The sequence below is a fragment of the Lynx canadensis genome, chromosome C1 (genome assembly GCF_007474595.2).
Source record: "Lynx canadensis isolate LIC74 chromosome C1, mLynCan4.pri.v2, whole genome shotgun sequence".
NCBI classification, from domain to species: domain Eukaryota; kingdom Metazoa; phylum Chordata; class Mammalia; order Carnivora; family Felidae; genus Lynx; species Lynx canadensis.
The window spans coordinates 34378820-34400323 of record NC_044310.1 but is presented as its reverse complement, the minus strand read 5'-3'; the positions used below and the strand labels follow the sequence as shown (position 1 = coordinate 34400323).

Here is a 21504-nt window from a genome sequence, read left to right as displayed (position 1 = left end):
AGCTGTAGTATTCCAGAGTCAGAAGGAGGGTGAGGCTTCTCAGCCCCTCTGTCTGGATGGGGCCTTGGCTGGGAATGAGTGGGGGAGGCGGGCACCCGTTGTCATGGCCAGAACAGCCGCCCTGTTACTCTGGCGTATTTCACTTTTAATTCTGACATATAATGTAATGATCTTTTTTAAGGCCCGATGATATTATCTGCCTGACTAGATTATTGAGTCTTCATCATCTCCAGATAAATTTATGGCCAGGACGAGGCTCAGGATTTATCATCAGTCAATAGAGCTCGATACTCTAACAAGGCGTGTAATAAGATATACATATTTAATGATCCAAGGGGAGGAGCGCTAATGGGAGCCCAGAGTGAGTGGTCCACAGGGCTGGGGCTCTGCCCTAGGGCTGCCATAGCTGTAGGGGCATGGATGTGGTCTCTGCCCCGTGGTCCCCAACTCTGGCCTGTCTCGTGACCACCTGAGACTCTTCCTTGTTACGATCCAGAGGGAGAGGCAGACAGGGAAAGGAAGAGGAGGCAGTAGGGACAGTGTCAGAGCTGGGGCCTAGGCCTCTTCAGCCCAAAGGATGTAGAGACGCCCCAACAGAGAAGTCCTCTCCTTGCTTCTGGGCCCGGGGTAGGGGAGTAGCGATGTCCTTAGACCTGTACGCCCAGGCCCCTGAGCATTAGGGCGGGCCCACAAGGGGAGGGAGTGCCGGGGCTGCGTGCCCAGGCCGCGCTGATGGTGACGGATGGTTTTTCATTACAGCCTCTCAGGTCCTGCCCGCGCCCTGTGTGGAAATTCTATTTATTCCCTAATTTGTAAAAATTCCCTCTTTATCTGATCCCAATCAGGGTGGGGTAATTGGCTCTCTGGGGCAGCGGCTGGGGTCCTTGATGAAGAGCTATGTGGATGTACCCAGCCCGGCCCCCACCCAGCCCGCCACCAGGGCCCACAATTAATAATGATTTGCAAATGGCAGACAAGCAATAACACAGAAAGATGTGGCGTCCGTGCTGCCTCTTCATTTCCTCCCCTCGCAGATATAAATGGCCACAGAACAAAAACCCAGCACTATAAATTCTGGAATTAGTTATTCACTGCGATAAATGGGGCCTAGAGCCACCAGCCCCTCTCCCACCACCCTTCTTGCCTGCTTTCCCTGATGAAGGTCTGTCCCCAGGTGTGTTCCTGGGCCTGACCCTTGCTCCTCTGTATCTTTGGCTCCTGACACATTTCCCTAGCTCCCTCCTAGACCCTGGACTATAGCTACCCTTTCCTGTGTGGCCCATAGTTGGAAGTGGTCACCTGCTTTGGATCTATAGCTTCCTCAGGCTCTGCCTCTCACTGACCTGTCTTGGCTACCCAAGCTGGCCCTGTCCCCACTCTGCACTAGGGTTTGAATGGAGGTGACAGGTCCTGCCTGGCCCGGGAGTCTGGATAAGATTTGGTCTTGGGTGTCTTCTTTGGCATTTGGGACCAATCCAGTCCATTTGCCTGGCCAAGTGTGAGTTGGGCTCCTAGTAGCCAAATGTGATGTAAGTGACATAAGGGCTTTGATGCCTGCTTACTGGCCAGGCTGTTGTGGGATGTTGGCACAAGCGTTTCCGGGCACTATGCCCTCTCGGCCAGGCGCATCCTCTCCCCGCCCCCCAAGTGGCTGTGAGCTGGCGGGTAATGGGCGTGTAATGGCCTCATTTCCATGCCCGGCCTCCAGGAGCGGCGGTAAGTGTTTGATTGCCTTAATTTCCAAACACATCATTATCCCAGCTTTACCAGCGCTTAATAAACACTTTATGAGGATTTTTTTAAAAACATCTTCGGTCCGCATACTTCTCTGAAGTGATAAACTCTAATTAAGTCTAATATTTAAAAATATGGTAATGGTGAGTTGTTTGAATAAGTGGACTGCATTTCTGTAATTTCATTATTACGTAAAACACGCTAATTATTTGGAGCGCGCTTATTACGGAGAGAGAAATCGCCTGCTAATCAAGATGAAATTGCCTTTTCCCCTTATTGTGGAACCACCGTCATCCTTCACCATCAGCCCTGTGGCACCTCCAGGCACCTCGGTGGGGTGGAGGGGGCAGCAGGGAGGGGCTGGAAGAAGGGGTCACTTTAGAGTTGAGGCTATAAGGGCCCTGCCTTGCGGGAAGCAGAGGGAGGTATGGGAGCCGTGTCTGTGGGGAGAGGAGTCTATATCTGGGAGTGGTGTCGGGTGGGCCAAGGTAGCCCTGTCTGGGCTCCCAGGGGACTATGTGGGCCATGTCTGGGACAAGGAATGGGGTTGTGGGATATCAGTATTACTGCTGGAATAACATTATTATTGGGTATTATTGGAATAGCAACCACAATAATAATCACTAACCCAGCCACTGTTTTAAGTACTTCACAAATAAAAACTCATTTCATCTTTTCAACAACCCTTTGAGGGACGTAGTTACTATAATTATCATTATTGTTCCCATTTTAGAAAAGAAGAAACCAAGACAGAGAGGTGAAATAAAAGTATGGTAACTTGCTCAAGTTCACAGTTACTTTTTTGGGGGGTTATTTATTTATTGGGGGGGGGGGTGGGGAGAGAGCACAAGCAAGAGAGGGGGAGAGAGAGAATCCCAAGCAGACCCTGCACTGTCAGCACAGAGCCAGACGGGAGGCTCAAACCCACAAACTGTGAGATCATGACCTGAGCCAAAACCAAGACTCGGACACTTAACCAATAGCCATCCAGGCACCCCTTCAAGTTCATAGTTTTAAAGTGATGGAGTTTGGATTCGAACCCAGAATCTAAGGATATTCAGGGGCCCTCTTCTGGTTCAGTCCTAAATTCACTGCCTTGGCTCCTATCTTCCTTCTAAACTACCATTTGCTGTTGTAACCTGAATTGTACCCAGCTGTAGCTTGAGATGCTGGCCCCCAGCATAGAGTTGCCCAGTTAGCAAATAAAAATATAGGACACCAATTAAATTTGAATTTCAGGCAAACAACAAATAATTTTTTAGTATAAGTATGTCCCATCTGGGGCTGAGGACTTATTAATCTCACTGTCCTGTGTCAAGCAGGCCCAGCATTGACCCCATTAGCCCTTTGCTCCCAGGCATGATGCTTGCCAAGATGTCCAAACAGAAGGATGTCGTGGCAAAATGAGGTTCTAGAATATCAATACACCAGGGTTCTTGCTCTCTCATCCTTACCAAGATTCCTGCTCCCAGTTCTATTCTCCCCACCCTGTCTTTGTTGGTCCCTGCTCCATGGGCTCTGGCCCCATTCCTCACCAGCTCCTGGAGATCACTAATAAAGTGTGTTACCAGGCTGAGCTTTTTAGACAGGAGGCCTCAGGTTTGTCTGAATCTTCCTTTAGGCCACACTGCATTGCAGCCTTATAAGGTCAGCAGCTTGTCACCCTGTTGCCCCTGATGTCTCCCACTCCATTTTGCCTCTTTGATCATTTTGTGTTCATTCTCTTTCCTAGCTCCAACAGACTCACGTATGGGAATTGTATATATAATAGAGGCATCATTTCAGAAGGGTGGGGAAAGTGTAGACAGTTCAATCAATGGTGATAGGACAGCGGCTGACCACTAGGGAAAAAAGTAAAGTTAGATCTTCTATTTCTCACCATATACGAAAGTAAATTCCAGACAGATTAAAAAGTTAAATATAAAAACAAAGTATTAGAAGAAAATATATGATAGTTTTCTAATAGCACTGGGATAGGGAAGGCCTTTTTAAGCGAGATACAAAGCCTAGAAGCTGTAAAGGAATGCCCAATACATTTAGATGTCCCATAGGAATCTCAAGATTTAACACTAAGGTCATCACTGTCCTAAACCTATACCACCTCTGGTTTGCCTTATCTCCATGAATGGTACTAAGATCCTAGACTCACCCCCCTGCACCCCTACATCCTGATTCCCTCATCAAGGCTTGCTCATTCATTCTGTTTCCTAAAACTCTCTTGCCTCTGTCCACTTCTCCATATCATGGATATATCCCCACCTCTATCTCCACTGCTGCTGGCCTGATTCTGGGCCATCATTTCTGGTCTGGACATAGTACAGTCTGCTAATTGGTGTCTATGCCTTCAGAGTTAACCCTGTCTTCCTCTTCCTTCAAGCATGTTAGTATTTCCCCATCATTCCCAGAATAATAAACTCAAGCTCTTTAGCTTGCCATCCAGTCTCCAGGGTCTCTTCTGGCCAGTCACTGCTAACCTTGCCAGCTTCAGCTCTTGCCACTCTCCTGCCTCTTATTCTTCGTCATCCCCACCTGCCCACTTGACTTAAGTTGTTTGGGACACTCTATGTTTCCCCTCCAGCAGTGTGCCCGTGCTATTCACTATTCAAGACTACCTCCCCACTTCAACCCCAGGTTGCTGGCAAGTGCCTCCCACATGCCTCCTACTTCTGCCTAGCTTTATCCTCCCAGGAACCCTTTCTTGATTCTTAGTGCCTTTTCTGTGCTGCCTTTTCCCATAGCACTGCTCACACCCCACCACTTACAGGTCTGTCTCTGAGCTCCTTGAGGGCAGGGAGCAAGTGAGTCTGTGCAGCCAGTCCTGTGACTCAGCATGGCCTGTGTGTGCCCAGCACACAGAAATGTCAGTGTGTATTTGCTGAACGAATGAGTACATGAATAAACTCCTTGAACAGGGCCCCTTCCCTCCTGAGGGTGGCCCTGGCCCAGGCCCTACTTCCTGCCCTGTACTGTTCAATTCTCAGACAACTGCAGCTAACTAGAGCACGTCAGCCTCAGGTCATTGCCCTGTGTAAGCTCTCACTAGGTGTCCTAAGTCATCTGAGCCACCCTTCCACTAGCAGCTTTGCCAAGCAGGTATTTGACTACCTTTGAGCCCAGGCAGCAAGCTTATCCTTTGTTAGGTACTCGCCCACTCACCTCCCTGAGGGATTTAAGCTGCTGCACATCTCACCTTATAGTCTTGGAAATATAAAAATATTTCCAGCATTAAGAATATTAATGCCTGGGGTGCCTGGGTGGCTCAGTCGGTTAAGCATTCGACTTCAGCTCAGGTCAGGATCTCATGGTTCGTGGGTTCGAGCCCTGTGTCAGGCTCTGTGCTGACAGCTCAGAGCCTGGAGCCTGCTTTGGATTCTGTGTCTCCCTCTCTGCCCCTCCCCTGCTCATGCTCTGTCTCTATCTCAAAAATAAATAAACATTTAAAAAATTAAGAATATTAATGCCCAAGGGGCTCCTAGGTGACTCATTCAGTTAAGTGTCTGACTCTTCTTGATTTCGGCTCAGGTCACGGTCTCACCATTTGTGAGATTGAGTCGCATGTCGGGCTGTGCGCTGACAGCTCAGAGTCTGCTTGGGATTCTCTCTCCCTCTCTCTCTGCCCCCCTCTCTATTCACTTCTCTCTCTCTCTCAATCTCTCTCAAAAATAAACTTCAAAAAAAAAAAAAAAAAGGAATGTTAATGCCCAAAACAGAAGATCATCTTGTCACAAGCTGATGATCTCACAGGAACATAAAAACAGGTTAGGCTTCTAGAATTTGGAGGTAAGGAAAACCTACTTTGGAGGCCTCCATTGTGGGCACAAGACTGTGTCCCCTCCACCCCAACCCCTTATCATAACAGCTTCAGGCTGGCCTCATTAGCTCACCTCAGTGAGAGGAGCCAGAAGGGGGTGCTGCTGACCCAGGTGGCCCCAGGGCTTCAAGCTAAGGACTCTCCTAGAGGCCATGTTGTCATCAGCCTCACCCTGCTGTTGTCTCTTGCTGAACTCCTGGCCTGTTAAAAGCCCCAGATTTGGGCATCTGGGTGGCTCAATCGGTTACACATCTGACTTCAGCTCAGGTCATGATCTCACGGTTCGTGAGTTCAAATCCCTCATCAGGTGAGCGCAAGCCTCACTTGTCTCTCTCTGCCCCTTCTGGGATTCTCTTTCTTTCTCTACCTTTGCTCACTTGTGCCCCCTCTCTCTCTAAAAACACAAACAAAAAAACAAACCCCCCCCAAAAAAAAAAAACAAAACAAAACAAAAAAAAACAGATCTGTCTCTTAGCTTCTGCCCCATTGCCTCATTTTCTACCTGTACTACTGACTTTTTAAACTGATCAGGAGATTGCACTGGCTCTTAGAAAGGCTTCAAGGGCTAGAAAAAGAGCCTGGGCTGGAAGCCAATAACTGCCATACCACTGACTTGGTGAACTGAAACAAGTGTCCTCCCCAATCTGGATCTCTTTTTCTTTGTTGTAGTGGACCAGTTACAACAAGTTAGACTCCAGAATCCTCAGTAAACAGGGTCAGTAGTCAGTCAGAGTCTGTGGAGTGAATGACAATTGCTTTCATCAAGTGCGCTGGCTCCTATGTCATCTGTGCCATAGATTGTACAGTGTATACCTTCTCACCATTGGGTCATCCAGGAAACTAGCATCCTTGCCTTCCCTTCAAGAAGAGGAGATATTCCAAACATAAAGCATGTACAAAGACATTGGGGGGGGGGTGAGTATCACCTGCTCAGTACTCACAGTTAACAAAGGTAGCCCATGATCACCCCTAGTAAGGGGAACCTGAAGTTCAAAGAAACTAAGCACTTGCCGCAGGCACACAACCAGCGAGCAAAGTTAAGACTAGAAACAGGTCTCTGATTCCAAAACCCACTTTGTCATTTTCAGACAACAGTGGTTCCTTGAGATTGGAACAGGGATTGGGGATAGAGAATGGCAGGGGTAAGACCAGTGAGAGCAGGGACCCGTTTTTACAGGGCCTTTACCTTTAAGTCATATTAAAGAGTATAGCTTTGAACCTGAGGGCAGGGGGAGCCACTGAAGGGATTTAAAGAGACAAGGATGTGATCAGATTTGTGTAAGAAAGATCACTTGGGCTACAAGCGAATGGATTAGAGGGGGAAGAAAGAAGACAGGCTGTGCAAGAGCAAGAGATGGAGGGGGTCTACACTGGGGGGTGGCTGCCAGAATGAAGGGAAGTAGATGATTAGACAGAACAAGAAGATAAAATCCACAGTTTATACTTGAGATTTGGGGAGAGAGAGGGCAAAGTGTCAAGCCTGATTTTCAGGTTTCTTGGGATAGTGAAGACATGTGGTGAAGGAAATTCGTTCATTACTGAACATTTTGAGTTTGTATGGATATCTAGAAAGAGATGTTCCAGAACTCAGGAGAGGTGTAGGCTGGAAACAGCGATCTTCAGGGGTGGATGAAGCCAGCCAGTGAGTGTGTCAAGTGTGGGGAGGTCAAGGACAGACTGGGGCCCAGCACAGGTGGGAGGTTAGTGCTTGCCCACTGGATGGCTGGTGGCCTGGGGGGAGGGGCTGGGCACATCACTTGGGCCAGGGGAGGCAGATTGAGCAATTTGTCCAGCAATGAGGGAGGAGCCAGATGAAGTCAATAGAAAACTAATTTTCTTTTCTGCTGGAAGAAATGAGGTGTGTGGCCGCTGGGTAATTGCAGATAACGAGGGGACTTATTCTTAATATGCACAGCGGCCATGGTCCCCAGAGTGCAGGAGACAGGAAGGATTGGAGGTGCGCTGACAAGGCCAGACTTCTTTGGGAAGAAAAGCACCCTATCATAGCCCTTTTGACAGTACCGTCATAGCCTCTGGACCCTATCATAAACCCTCCTGTTCCTGGGGCCCTTCCTGCCCCATCTCCACCCTGCCCCTCCTACCCAGATCTTCCTGCCCCCTTCCCCTTCTGTCAGCTGCCTCACTCCTCCTATCACAGCCCCTCCCTCCACCCTCCCCCCCCGCCCCCCGGCACAGGCATACACACTAAGGGAGACAAATGACGGGGCCTCAGCCGAGCGGGGCGCGTGTCCGGCCCATAAACCACGGGGATGGGTCACGTCTGGAGTTGCCATGGCCGCCACTATCCACCCATCTGTCTTCCCACTGTCCTGCCTCAGACCAGCCCTCATGGTTTCCTGAGTCCCTGGAGGGAAAAGGTGTCTGAGGCCTGTGTCACCTTTCCATGTCCACAATCCCCCATGGGTACATTCATGTTGAGGTCTTATGTGACGGGACCCTGTGTGACTTCTCTGCTCTAAACAGGGCCTACAGAGTCATGTCTGGCTAGTGACACAGGCCCCGGGCTGACCAAGACTCCCATTCCCACAGTCCTTTTCTAGCTTTTTTGGGCCCCATTTCCTAGTCTAACGTTCTAGTAAAGGCAGGCTGGAGGTGCTTAATGAAAGGGGTTGGCCCTTGACAGATGCTGAGGCCTTCTGACCCCACCTTGACCTTATCACAGCCCCACACCTGATGATGACATCGAAGTATAATGTTTCTGCAATCACAGCATCGATCCCATGAGGGCTGGTAGCGGCTGAGGTCCTAGTTATGGCCCAGGAGCATCTATGGGAGGTGGGAGAGGGATGAGGGGAGAAGCAGGTGGAAGGGATGGGGATCTGGCTGCTGCTCTGAGCAATGGAACAGAAAAACCCTGGGCACTTGGGCCATTTGTGTCCTTGGCTTTATGTAGAGGGACAAGTGTTGGGCAGCTGCACCTCCTGCTGGTGGTGTTAAAACAAGTCCTGGCCCATGTCCATGATCCTGAAGCCCTGGAGTACCGGCTCCTGCAGCTGCCACGGTTCTAGGAGTTTTGAGCATGGAGATTCTTACAGGGACCAGTACTGGAGAAACTGCTGAGACAGGGTCTGGCAGGTGCAGACATTTAGATACAGCTAGAGGCAGGGTTTAGATTGAGTACACATGCATGTCTAGTAGAAGATCGCTGGCCAGAGTATCAAAGGACCACAAAGCTGGCCCTCTCCACTGGCTGCACAGGAGCAAGTGCCCAGGCAAGTTGCTGTTGGAGCACACAAGCCTGGGCCCCAGAGCAGGTCTCCCAGGGACCCAGCTCAAAAGTGCCAAGACTTGTGCCTTGTTACCAGTGATTATGGCCCAGGCCACATCTCTCTCACACACGCAAGTGCCGGCAAAGTCACCCTGGCCGTGGGCGTGATGAATGGCCGCACAGTAATGAAATGGAGACATCAAGGCGGGTGGCGGGAAGACGGAGTGTGGCGGACGGGCCGTCCCCACGCGGCGGCAACAAGAAGGATCGCCCAGCGGCCGGGGGCCGTCAAGGGAGAAATTACACATTTACTCTGCCTTTTTCTTACTGCGACGGCGCCCATACATCACCGCTGGGGCCGGGGCGGGACATGCCGGCCAATTTCCAGCATGAATTATGGGACTGAGCAGCATTGAGACCAGGCTTCCCGCCGGCCCAGTATCACCCAGCCCAGCCTGAGGCTGGAGATGCTGCCACCAGGGGACAGGACCCCCCCCCTCCCTCTTTTGGAGCCTGTGGCTCTTGAGTCTGACCCTGCTCCCCATCGCCACCCATGTAAGGGCACCTACGGGCACAGAGGGAAACGACCTGAGGCCCATCTAAATGTCTTCTCTTCTTCTTCTTAGATGACTGCAAGAACATTGCCAACATCATGAAGACACTTGCGTATCAAGGCTTCATCTTCAAGCAGACATCGAAGCCGTTCTGATTGGCCGAGGACGGGATGGGGCAGGACAGGGTAGCTGCTTGGCCCAGCCCAGAACCCTCCTTTCCCTCACCAGAGGGGAAAAGGGAGAGTGGCACAGCTCTACATCCAGAGTGTCCCCCAGCCTGCCCTGTGGGCTTGTGCCCGGGGTAAGGGCTTGGCCACTTGGCCCCTCTGGAGCAGACACTTTGTGGCCCCCACCCCAACCCCCCAACCTCAGCCCAGTATTAGCCCCTCCCATTGTGGGCCTGGGCTAGGGGGACCCAGGCACTCACCGCCTCCTCCCTGGTACACAGGCTTCTGCCGGGGCCACCAAGCCCCTGTGCCCCCTCCCATCTGTAGTGCATGGTGTGTGGTGCCCCCAGGGCTCCAGGACAGATCAGGCCCCACCTTGTGTCTACCCCCATCCCCGCTGTGAACGTGCCACTGAATAAAGTCGGGGAAACGAGGCTCTGGGTGTGTGTGGACCAGGTGCTGCTGTGCCTGATGCTGTCAAAATACGTACAAAGGTTAGAGCATGTTCTGGGCTGCTCTGCTCAAGGCCACCAGTGTGGATGGCAATCACTGGAGCACCTGTGAGACCCTCACTGAATAGTCACAGGGCTACAGGGGCTGTCTGAGCACATGGCAATGTTTGAAGTTGCTGGTATCTGAGGCCACTGCTGTGTGTGAACCATCTTGAGTATAGAACCAAGTACATTTGTTGGGATAAAACCGCAGTGGTTAAAGGGCTGCTAAGGGCCTCAATAGTGGCAAGTCCCAATGCCACTCCGTGGAGTGGGTGAGGTGACCCCTCCTGCCCACCCTCCCAACCAGGGGCATCACAAGTGGTGGGAAGGAAAAGGAAGCAGCCCAGTCCAACTCAGCAGCTCTATTTACACAGCAGCATCACCCACACCCCGTGTGGCCTCTCATGGCTTCTTGGCTTTCTTCACAGAAGAGGAGCTGGAGGCCGATTCCCGTCGCTTCCTCTGAGAAGACACAGAAGGTGTTGGGGTCAATGGCTCCCAAGTCTCTATTCACACTCGGTGCATGTGTTTCACACTCTCAGGGAAGGCGATGCCCACTGGCCACCCACTCCTACCCTCAGTCTCAGAACCCATCGGAGTAACCACTCCTATTGCGGGCACTAGAGGGAGCAGGTCTGTACACACTCGTGTGTTCGCTCACGTGCAGGGCCTGTTCATGCTCCCCACTGCCTATCTAGGCTCTTACCGAGTTGGGCGTGAGGGGTGCGCCCACCACATCAATGATGGTGTCCTTGGTGGGGTCGGGGCCAAGACCAGGTTCAGGTACTGCTGGCTCAGCAGAGGCTGGGGCCGGGCCTGATGCTGGCGTGGCAGGGCCCCCTAGGACGCCAGCCCGGGCCAGGGCCTCATGCCGGTGCCTCAGCATCTGTAGCTCATACTCGCAGTTGGCGCAGGCCTGCTTGAGCTCATAGAGCAGCACCAGGTCGCTCCGTAGCTCGTTGAACATGTGCACCAGCTCCTCCGTGGGTGTCGGGCTCAGCTCTGCAGGCGGTGGGTGGAAGGCACAGGCAGAGCCAGTGTGTGCGGCGGGAAGGCCAGAAACAGGAAATGCCCTCCCCTGCCCAGCCTTGATTGGCAGCCTTGGGTGGGTAGGTCCTGCAGGCCCAGCCCCCACTCACCCACACCAAGCTCCAGCAGCATCTGCTCCAGGGCCTTGATCTTCTTCTGTCCCACAGAGCTTGGCAGTTTCATCTGCAATGACCCAGACTGCTAAGCCCTCTCCCCCACAAGTAGCTAAGGATGAGGGAGAACCAAAGGCAAAGGGGAGTGGAAGAGAAGTTAACCCCGGGAAGGCAGCTCTGCATCAGAAAAGGAAATAGCTGGCAAGTGGAATATAGCAAGGGCGCAAGTGCTTTGACCTCAGCCCGGCCACGTCCCCGCGATCTCTCTCCGCAGCACATGGCACAACCCCGCCTGGTGCTCCAGCCCCACGGCTGCAGCAAGCGGGCTGTGGAGAGCCCAGGGCCCAAGCACCGTGATGGAAGTGGCACGTACCCGCTGGCTCCGCAGCGTGACGCCTGCGGACTTGAAGTCTGGAAACTTGATGCCTGCGGTCTCAGGAACAGCCTGGGGGAGAAGAAGTCATGGAGACCAAGGCGTGGCAGGGAAAGGGCCCAGTGTTAGTCCCAACACCCTGCTAGCTCTAGGTGCTCTCAGAGCCCTCCACCCTGGGCTGGACTGACTCCATCTCCATACCGGTTTCTCGGCCTCCTTTTTCTGGGGTAGCTTCTTCTTGGGGGCCTTGCGTTCCGTGCGCCGCTGCTCTGCAGTGGTGTCTGCTGCTGTTATCAGCTTCTGCAGGTCCTGGCTGCGCTTCTCCCGCTCCTTCTTCCGGGCTTCGATCTTGCGTAGCTCCTGCAGCAGATACTCCTCCTCTGCCACCTGGGAAAGCGAGATGCCATGAAGTGTGTGCAGGTGCCCAGGGGAGTGAGGCGCAGGGGCACTGAGCTGTCTGTAAGGGACTCTGAGAGGAAAGGGACCATGAGGGAGGGGAAAAGCTATAAAAGCAGGGACAGCGGCTCCTGAGGGAGGATAGGTGGGGAAGCAGGGAACCTGCAGAAGAGGGAAATGAGGGCATGCAGGACGGAGGCAAAGGGCTTCAGGACCTGAAAGAGAGGCAGTGAGGCTCAGGGCCGACCTGCTCAGGGGTCCGGTTGTAGAGGCGCTCTAGCTGTTCCTTCCTCCGCCGCTCATGCCCAGCATCAAATACTGGTATCTTGAGGTCTGTGCCTGGCACAGCCCGCACGTTGGCAAGCTTAGCACAGATGTGGTAGTACCGCTCCTTCAAGTCCTCCACAGAACGCTTCTGAGGATAAAGACATGGCAGGAAGGGAGGATGAATACCCAGAAGCATATGGAAGGCGTAGCATAAAGGCAGTGGGCCTTCCAGGCCCAGGGTCTGGACACACATGCAAATGCATGACACCAGCTCACCTTGAACTGCTGGTGGTCATACCGGTCATGGATAACTACAAAACGTAAGTCAAAGCGGCGGCTGAGGTCAAAGAGGTGATCCGTTTCTGCCTTAGTCCAAGCGTCATCGTGAAGGTAGAGCTGGTACTCCTGCTCTGAATACACAGGAACCTGCACAGTCTACTGGCACAGAGGGACAGAGGGAGGACACATCATGTCACATCCAGTGGGCTCCAGCCTCCTGTGATCACAGCCCCTCCTGTTTATTGCCAATCTCTAAACTGGACCGAAGCAAAACCCTCTTCCTAGGCCCCTGCACAGGGCAGCCTGGAAATGATGTTTCCAAGTGAGGAAACAAACTGCTCGACTAGAACTTGCCAGGCTCTAAGATGACAGCCTACCTCTGGATTCAGTCCCGAAGCAGCTTCACCATGCCTTCAGCACCAGAGCCCCGGTAACAGACAGGATGCATGCTCCAGTCCTCATGGTTAAGGGGAGGGGCCCACATGTAAGTGCTTCTGTGGAGTCCAAAGGTTAACTTTGGAGTAGAGCAGAGAGCCACAGAGAAAGGCCCAGGATCCCCTGGTCCATTGGAACATTTGTCTGAAGCATTCCTGCCACCCAGTGGTGACAATGAGACTTGCAGCTCCCCCAGAGCAGGCCAAGGTCACTTACCTCTAGGAAAAGGGGCCTGAATCTTTCTCCCAACAGATGCACCCCTGTACATGCCCCTGCCTCCCCTCTGCCATAGCCCAACCCCCAGACCTTTCTCAGGGACAAAAAGCACCACCGCCACTCCTTCCCCAGGAAGGAGTCAATGTCAGGCTGGACTAGGGAAGTCCCTTTTCTCTAATCAAAAACCACACTGGCTCTGAACCTGTTCTCAAGACACTATATGCAGCTGCCTCTTGCACTTATCCTACTGGATGTCCCACATACACCTCAAACTGAATATGTTCAGGTGATGGGTGTTAGCCAGACTAATTGTGGTGATCATTTTGCAGTATGTACAAATATGAACCATGCTGTACACCTGAAATGAACAGTATATATTGATTATAACTCAATAAAAATATATACATGTGTTCAGTACTGAGCTCATCACCTTCCCTCAAACTCCTATCTCTTCCAGTTCAGTTCTCAGTCAATGTCACCATCAGCCAACACAGGTGTCCAAGCCAGAAGCCTAGAAAGCATTTTTAATTCCCATCTTTACCCTTGACCCCTCCCCTTCCACAAATCTGTGGATTTTACCTCCAGAATCTCTATCTTCACAGCCAGATCGCAGTCTAGACCACCACTACCACTGCCTGAATCAGAAAAACAGCCTCCCCACTGACCCTTGACCCCTCCCCTTCCACAAATCTGTGGATTTTACCTCCAGAATCTCTATCTTCACAGCCAGATCGCAGTCTAGACCACCACTACCACTGCCTGAATCAGAAAAACAGCCTCCCCACTGACCTCTCTGCCTCTATTCAATCCTCCCCCAAGCAATTCTCCATCAGCAGCCAAGATGTGATCTCTCTAATACTGCTTAGAGGACAGCCTGCAAACCTGTGCTGTTTGCAAACTGGTCCCACTAGTCTATGTAAGTATGGAAATCGAGAGTCGGCATTTAGAAACCTTTATAACAATTTCACAGAAGTCACATGCTACTGAACCTAGTATGAAGAAACGTGGACTTGTATTTTGTCTTTTCTTGTAATTTTACTATCTTTATCAGACTCTGATGGATTGTAAATATTTTCTTAAAGTTCTTCATCACAGATAATTTGAGAAGCACTATTCTAGAATATGTATCAATCATGTCACCCAACTACCTTGTACTAAACCCCTCAAAAGCTCTCCACTAAACTAAGATAAAAGTGCCTTCTAGATAAGTCACAAACTCCTCAAGAACAAGGGTTGTCTGGTTCATTTCCTATCTTTGGGGTTCAGCACAGGGCCAGGCACACTGTTAAGTATCAATGAATATTTACAGAATCAACCAATAAACACGTGTAGATGACCTGGCCTCTCTCTGCAGCTACTGTCCCTCATGCATCCAAAGTTTCAAACAAGTGACTAGCAATGTCAGGAACATGCTAGGCTCTCCCCCTCAGCCTTTGCTGTTCTTGCCTGAAATGCATCCCCAGTTCCACATTCCTTCCTCTATGAAGATAACTTCTCATCCTTTCGATCTTTTCCTCTGGGAAGTCTCTCTCATTTCCCAGGCTTGCTTAAGTATATCCCTCCTATGTATTTTAATTACATTTAATTAAAAAAAGAAAAAAATCCGTAGGAACTGTGTATGCAGGCCTGCTCCCAAGGAGCTCACAAAGTGAGGGAGACATTCATTCATTCAATAAATATTTATCATGGGCCCGCTAGACCTATGCTGGGAACACAGTGCTGAATAAGATAGACAGTGGCCTTACCTTCTCAGCGCTCACAGTTCAGCTGAAAAAAATAATTTAGTCCAGTGTGGACAGTTTGATGACAAAGATATGCCTAGAATGTAGTGAGTGACATCTGATCCAGCCTGGGGACAAACATTGGTCAGGGAAGAGGTCACAGGAGACAATGAGGTTACTTTGAAAGAGAACAGTGAAATGACCACGATTCTCTTTTATAAAGACCACTCTTGCAGCATTTAGGACAGGATGAAACAAGAGCCTGAAAGACCTGCTGACAGGTGTTGGAAATAATCCAGGTGAGAAGTGAAGAGGACTGAACTAAAACAGCACCAGTGGAAGGTAAAGAAAAGGGCACAGATGTAATTTTAGGTTAAAAAACACAGGACTCGGCAACTGGATGTGAGGGGTGAGGAAAGACGCTCACTCCTGTGTTTTGGGCGTGAGTAAGAGAGCAGCTGGAGAGCCACGGACTGAGAGCGGGACCCCAGCAACTGGCAGTACTGGAGGGAACATCATTAGTTCACCTTACTCTGCTTCCCTCTCCATCTGTAGTCACCATGATCTTTCTAAGCATCAAATCAGATCCTCACACTACTCTACTTAAAACTTTGTCAGTATCAGGGCACCTGGGTTGCCAGTCAGTTGAGTGTCCAATTCTGGATTTCAGCTCAGGTCATGATCCCAGAGTTCTGTGATCGAGCCCCACATCAGGCTCCTCACTGAGCATGGAGCCTACTTGGGATTCTCTTTCTCTCCCTTTGCCCCTTTCCCCAACTTGCATTCTGTCCCTGTCAGCAGCTACTCAAAGATGTCAGGGCAAAGCCCAGAGTCCTGAGCCTGGCTGCCAAGCCCTGCCTGGCCTGGCCCTGCTGACCTCTCAGGCCTCACCTTCCACCATGTCCTACCCTGGGCTTTAGGCTTCACCAACAGGGAAATGCCTACAGCATGCCATGCATATGACTGGTTTTTTATATATGCCTTTGCTCATGCTGGCCCCTCTGCCTGAAAAAGTCACTGCACTCCTTTCCTAATATTGCCTGGTGACGTCCTTTAAGACTCAATTCCAGCTCTAAGTTCTCCAGGAAGTTTCCATGGCCTTCAGGTCCTCCCAAAATAGCACATATCGCACCAAACTGTAACTGCCTGTGCCTCTCCTCATGTCCTCCCCAACAATATGCAGAGTTTCCTGAGGGCAGATATGGTTTCTGGTGCATTTCTGTGTCCTCAATGCACAGGGCTTGACTTGGCATGGAGCAGCATTTATCAAATACAAAATGAACATTCTTCTGTCTTCTCCTCAAATTATCTCATCCAACCTTCCCACCTATCACCTCAACACCTCACCTCTTGGTTGTCCCTTCTCAATCCTACACTTCCAGCCTCTCTCTCCACCAGACCTGGGGTGGGGGGTTGGGGGGGGGGGGAGGCGGGAGGCTGAGATGTTGGTGATACGGAAGAAAATCAGATCTCCTGGGGGGAAGGGGGAAGCAAGAATGATAGCTCACACCCAGATGTGCTCAGTCTAAGAAGCCTGTGAGCCATTCAGGCAGAGTTGTCCACGTACAGTTGGCTACACTGGGCTGAGGGGGAAGAAGCTGGGACTTGAAGTCCCGGGATTAGGCCCTTAGTGCTTTTAGGCCCCAAATCTAGGCTGCTCCAGGCTGCAGGGACTGTGACGCTATATTGTATACTGGCCTGAACAACAGCTTAGGAAATCCTAGTCTAGCCCAGCTGCCTCTCACTGGCTGGTGGAGTGTGGGTAAGGCCCTGCTCTGAGCTTCAGTAATCTAGACCACAGATGATTCAGCTTGGACTAGGGTGCTAGCACAGAGGATGAAGAACAAAGGCAAACGTGGTTTATTATGGAAACAAAATCAGCAGGACTCAATGATTAAATGTATCACTGAGATCTAGTTCAAATGTCACCTTCTCAGAGAGGCCCAACCTGACCACCTTATCTAAATTAGGCCTCCCCTATGCCTATAAGTTCGCTCTTTAATTCATTTCATACCCCATTCATATCCTGGTTTCAATTTACTGATGGCCCAAATCTGAAAGAATCGAATTTATTTGCTTACATGTTCGCTATCTGTCTTTCCCTACCTCCCTGTCCTATTGTTGACTGAAATAATTGGAGAATATACAGGGGAAGTCAAGGATGATTCCCGAGTTTCTGGGTGGGAAACTTCCCATTCCCAAGCAACTGGGTGGATAGTGGTGCCATTAACTGATATGGGTTTGGGGTGAGAAAGACAGGAAATAGATAAGTTCTGCTCAAGGGTACCTACTTGATCTGAAGTACCTGTGGGGCTTTCAGGGAGAGACGTTAAGTAAATGATTGGATATCGCTCTGAACTGGAGATATTAAGTGGGATCACTGGTATACAGCAGGCAACTGGAGCCTCAAAGAAAATGAGATACACTAGGGAGAAAGTATAGACAGACAAGGACACAGCTGAGGAACAGTGACATTTGAAGGGCCAAGAGCAGCCACCAAAAACCAGATCAGGTCCAGGAAGGGACAGGATCCCACAGGCAGAAGAGACCCACGAAATCCCACCCTGCAGGTATTTGCCACGTGGACTGAGTGGGTAACGATGGTTGAAACAAAGACTGAATGTGCCTCTGGAGCCAACCCCAGGAGGCTGAGAGGTCATGTGAGTAGCTCAGAGTGGGTGAGCAATCTTGGCCTATGTCCATATGGTGGTGGCTCACCTTATTGAACCTGGCAAAGGGGTAGTCCTTGCCCTCCTCAGCTGCCCGTCGCCAGTGGAAGAACATAGCTCCATCCTTGCGGGCTGGGTTGGTGAAGGGCATCCACTTCCAGGGCCGTACCTTCTTAGAGCCCAACTTGGCTTTCACTGTGCGGTAACCTTGACCAGTGTCACTGGGTAGCAGTGGGGGTGCATCCCTGCAGCAAGGTTCAGAGAGATGAGAAGTCAGAGTAAGAAAGTGTGTAGGGAGCCTTTGGGACCAAGCTGATCTACCCTACAGCAAGGAAGTCACGTCCTAGAATGAGCAGTCGGAGCAAATCCTGCATCCTACTAAGTAAGCAGGAGCCCTGGCTGGGGAGGGCAGCCGGAGAGCGAACTGGCAGAGAAAACCATGCAGACGGATCGGGACATGCAGATAGGTCGGGAACCAGAGCCTGGGGGACTTGGGATTCTAATACTTGCTTCTTGTCAGAGTAGAGCAGTGCATAGACCTCTCGGTGCATGCCCTCGGGTCTCTTGAACGTCAGTGTCTCAGAGGACTTCTTGGACTTTTTCTGAGAACGGAAACCACAAGATAGAAACCACAACCTAGACTCCCTTCCCTTAAAATTCCTTAGCCCAGCTCAATCCCTGAACCAAACAGCACCTACAGGTACAATGACACACTATGAAAACAGAGAAACCCACTCACAGGGGCACCCTTAGTTGGAGCAAGTCATTCCCATCCCCAACCCCACCTCCTCACCTGAGTAGATCCCCGATCTGTCAGAATAGAAAATACTTTCCCATCATCTCTCAGAATGTCACGCTGACTTGGTGCCACTGCCCCCCCCCCCCAATATCCTACAAGCGTCACACTCTTGTGTGGTCTCCCATCTCTTATAAGTGCCACACTCTCTTGGTCCCCACCATTTCCCATGGGTGTCCTACCACCTCTGCCCCATGTCATAAAGGTAACACATAGTCTCTGCCCCCTATGTCACACCTTTTACCGCCCATCTCACTAGAAGTGCAGCACCCCACCATCTCCCCCATCTCTCTCCCATTGTCACTCCTCCCCACCACTTCACTCGCAATACCCAAGGCTCTCAGGCAACCCCTGCTACCTTGTCCGGGTTGATAATGTCCTTCTTGCTGATGGTCCCGGAGGCTGCATCCCCCTCTGGGCCCCCAAGTTCTAGAATGTCCCGCACATCCGCGCCTGTAGCCATCGTGTCTGAGAGATGGAGGAGCGCCCCGAGGTCAAGGGTCAGTGCCTGAGAAGGGACACAGCTCAGATCAGGAGGCGGAGCCACTCCAGCCCCAAGCAGGGCGGGGTGAAGGGGCGGGCCGCTAGGAGGAAAGTAGTCCGGGTCCGATCGGGGTTCCGCCTGCGTCCTGCCACCTGCGTCTCCCTTACGGCCCCGTCTGCCTCCTAAGCCCCAGCACCTCCACACCCGATTCCCCAGCTGCCGCTGCCGCTGCTCCCCTAGCCCCGCAAAGCCGCGGACAGAAACTTCCGGTCGTGCGCATTCGAAACGCGGCCGGCAGGAACACTTCCGGTATGTGCTGAGCAGAAATGGAGCCGGCTGGCATCCCAGTGTGAAAGCCCGGGGAAGGGGGTGGTTCATCACCGGCCTTGGCTCCCACGGGGTGGCCAGTGTTCGGATGCTGCCTGCATTCTGGCATTTGCCCTCTATGTCGCTCTGTTGCATCTCGGGCTATAAAAACAGCGCAGAGCTTTGTCCCTTGGAAGTCGCTTAATTCCTTTGAACCCGTTTCTTCATTTGTAAAATGGAAATTGTAATGGTACCTGCTTAAATGAAGCACCGATAATCCTTGCAGAACAGCAAATTGCCTGGCACGTTTAATTTTTTTGTAGTAAATTAATTAGTAGTATTAATGGCCCTTGTTCCTAAGTACATACCGGGCACTGTGCTAAGCGTCGGAGATGAAGAGATAAACTAGTCAAGGTGGAGCATCCCAGGATGGCTGCCAAGATGGAGTGAGGTCTGGACCCTCACTTGCACCTCCTCTGATGGAGCTCCCCTCTCCTGGGGATTTCCTGGAGCCAGCTCCCTAGAACATCACCAGTCCGGGAGCTAACTGCACTAGAGTGGGTTACCAAAAGGCCCAAGAATATGGCCCTGAGCAGGGAGCAGCTGGAAGAATTCTCTCTCAAAGTAAGAAACTTACTAATCTCCCTGGAGAGAGAGACATCTAGAACTGGAGGCCCTGAGGAAGGGCGGAAGGGACAGGGTAAACAGCTCCCAACTTCAGCCTCTGCAAACCAGCCTGCAAACATGGAAGACACGTGGCCAATGAGCATGGAGGATGGAGTCAGGGCCTGGTAAGACATTAAGGAAACCAGACTCCAAGCCAAGGCCTGACAAAGAACCCAGCAGGGACTAGAGGAGCAGACAGCCTGCACAAGTTAGCTATCAGTGTGGTAGCCTGTTCTGGCTTGGAGGGGACAGGGGTGTAGCAGCTGCAGCCTCAAGCCTACCTAGACCCCAAAACTATGGAGAACTGGGCCTGGAGGTAGAAACTTTACCCTTTTCCTGAGACCTGATTTCTGGGTGAATCCTCTGGGCTCTAAACAGTGTCTAGAAGAAGCCAGGGTCCTGCTGCAGAAATTGCCCACAGGGAAGGGAATAGCCCTTGGAGCCAGAAGTGGAAAGAGCAATGGGAAGGAGTCCTACACCTCTGCCTCACTTGACTCTGCTTGTAGTTGGTTGTGTAATTATTTGTTTAGTATCTATCTCCTCTGATAGATTTATTTCTATGAGAATCATGGTACATAAATGTATGTATGTATCAGGCATTGTTCTAGGCTCTAGGGATGCAGTGGGTGAATGAGAGACAAATGGCTCATGGTAGGGCTTATATCTAGTGAAAGAAGAGAAACACTGAGCATATAAACAATGAAACGGTGTAAATTTTGATGGTGACAGGAGCTATGAAAAAAATAAAATAGTGTAATAGGATGAGGGACTACTTTATGTAGTACGGTCAGGGAAGGTTTCTCTGGAAACTTGAAATCTGAGCTGAGGTTTAAATGATGGAAATAGCCACAGCATACCTGGGGAAGGAATGTTTCAGACAGGAGGAATAACAAGTCTCACATCCCTAAAATGGAAGGAACTCTATATGTAAAAAGCACATAAAGAAAAAAGTCCAGGGGCGCCTGGGTGGCTCGGTCAGTTAAGCCTCTGACTCTTGGTTTTGGTTCAGGTCATGATCTTGTGGCTTCGTGAATTAGAGCCCTGTGTCCGGCTCTGCACTGACAACATGGAGCCTGCTGGGGATTCTCTCTCTCCCTCTCTCTCTCTGCCCCTCCCCCACTCGTGCTGTCTCTCTCAAAATAAATAAATAAACTTAAAAAGAAAAAAAAAGTCCGCTGTGTTGGGTGATGAGTGAGGAGTGGGAGAATAGGAAGACTTGAAATCAGAGGTAGGCATCGTGGTCCATAGAAAGGAGTTTAGGTTTTATCCTATGGGCAATCAAATATCCTTTCTTGGCCACAGCCTAGATTTTTTTTTTTTTTTTTTTTAATGCAGAGCCTGCTTGGGATTCTCTCTCTTTCTCTCTCTCTCTCTCAAAATAAAATAAACTTCAGACAAACAAACAAAAGAAACTGGGAGAGGGGAGGCAGTCTGTATGTGATGTGATCAAGATCCAGAACATCTCAATCTGGCCTGGTCTTGCTCAGGTTAATTATAAAGAATATCTTCCCACTTTTATTATATTATTACATATAATATGTTATATATAATATATTTTATTATAAGGACAAACTTTCCCACTTTTTAAAAAATTTAAATCCAAGTTGGTTAACATATAGTGTAATAATAGTTTCAGGAGTAGAACCCAGTGATTCATCACTTACATATAACACCCAGTGCTCATCCCAACAAGTGCCCTTCTTTTTAATTTTTTTTTTAACGTTTATTTATTTTTGAGACAGAGAGAGACAGAGCATGAACAGGG

At 50.6% G+C, this 21504-nt stretch overlaps 2 protein-coding genes across 7 annotated transcripts in view; one reads left to right on the top strand and one right to left on the bottom strand.

The window, feature by feature from the left end:
* The window catches only part of ERI3 (ERI1 exoribonuclease family member 3), a 127241-nt gene extending 117311 nt beyond the window's left edge, over positions 1–9930 (top strand). For 4 of the 5 annotated variants that reach the window (XM_030324777.1, XM_030324776.1, XM_030324775.1 and 1 more), the window contains one exon: positions 9401–9929. In XM_030324777.1, coding sequence (XP_030180637.1) covers positions 9401–9483 — 83 coding nt within the window. In that variant the 3' untranslated portion in view covers positions 9484–9929. Of the gene's footprint in view, positions 1–9400 lie in introns of all 5 variants that reach the window. The other variant, XM_030324774.2, reaches the window with a different exon arrangement.
* A 405-nt stretch (positions 9931–10335) lies between these two features.
* Positions 10336–19016, bottom strand: DMAP1 (DNA methyltransferase 1 associated protein 1). Of its 2 annotated transcripts, none has more exons than XM_030324771.1 (11): positions 18964–19016; positions 18642–18791; positions 17998–18089; positions 17537–17732; positions 12444–12602; positions 12148–12315; positions 11706–11891; positions 11505–11576; positions 11129–11201; positions 10696–10991; positions 10336–10451 (listed from the first exon to the last, which is right to left on the bottom strand). In XM_030324771.1, exons 2-11 carry the CDS (start codon positions 18744–18746, stop codon positions 10392–10394), a joined length of 1407 nt encoding a protein of 468 aa, XP_030180631.1. In that variant the 5' UTR covers positions 18747–18791; positions 18964–19016; the 3' UTR covers positions 10336–10391. The 2 variants fall into 2 exon arrangements, with proteins under 2 accessions (XP_030180631.1, XP_030180630.1); XM_030324770.1 differs by having other exon boundaries at positions 18935–19004.
* Positions 19017–21504: the final 2488 nt, after the last annotated feature.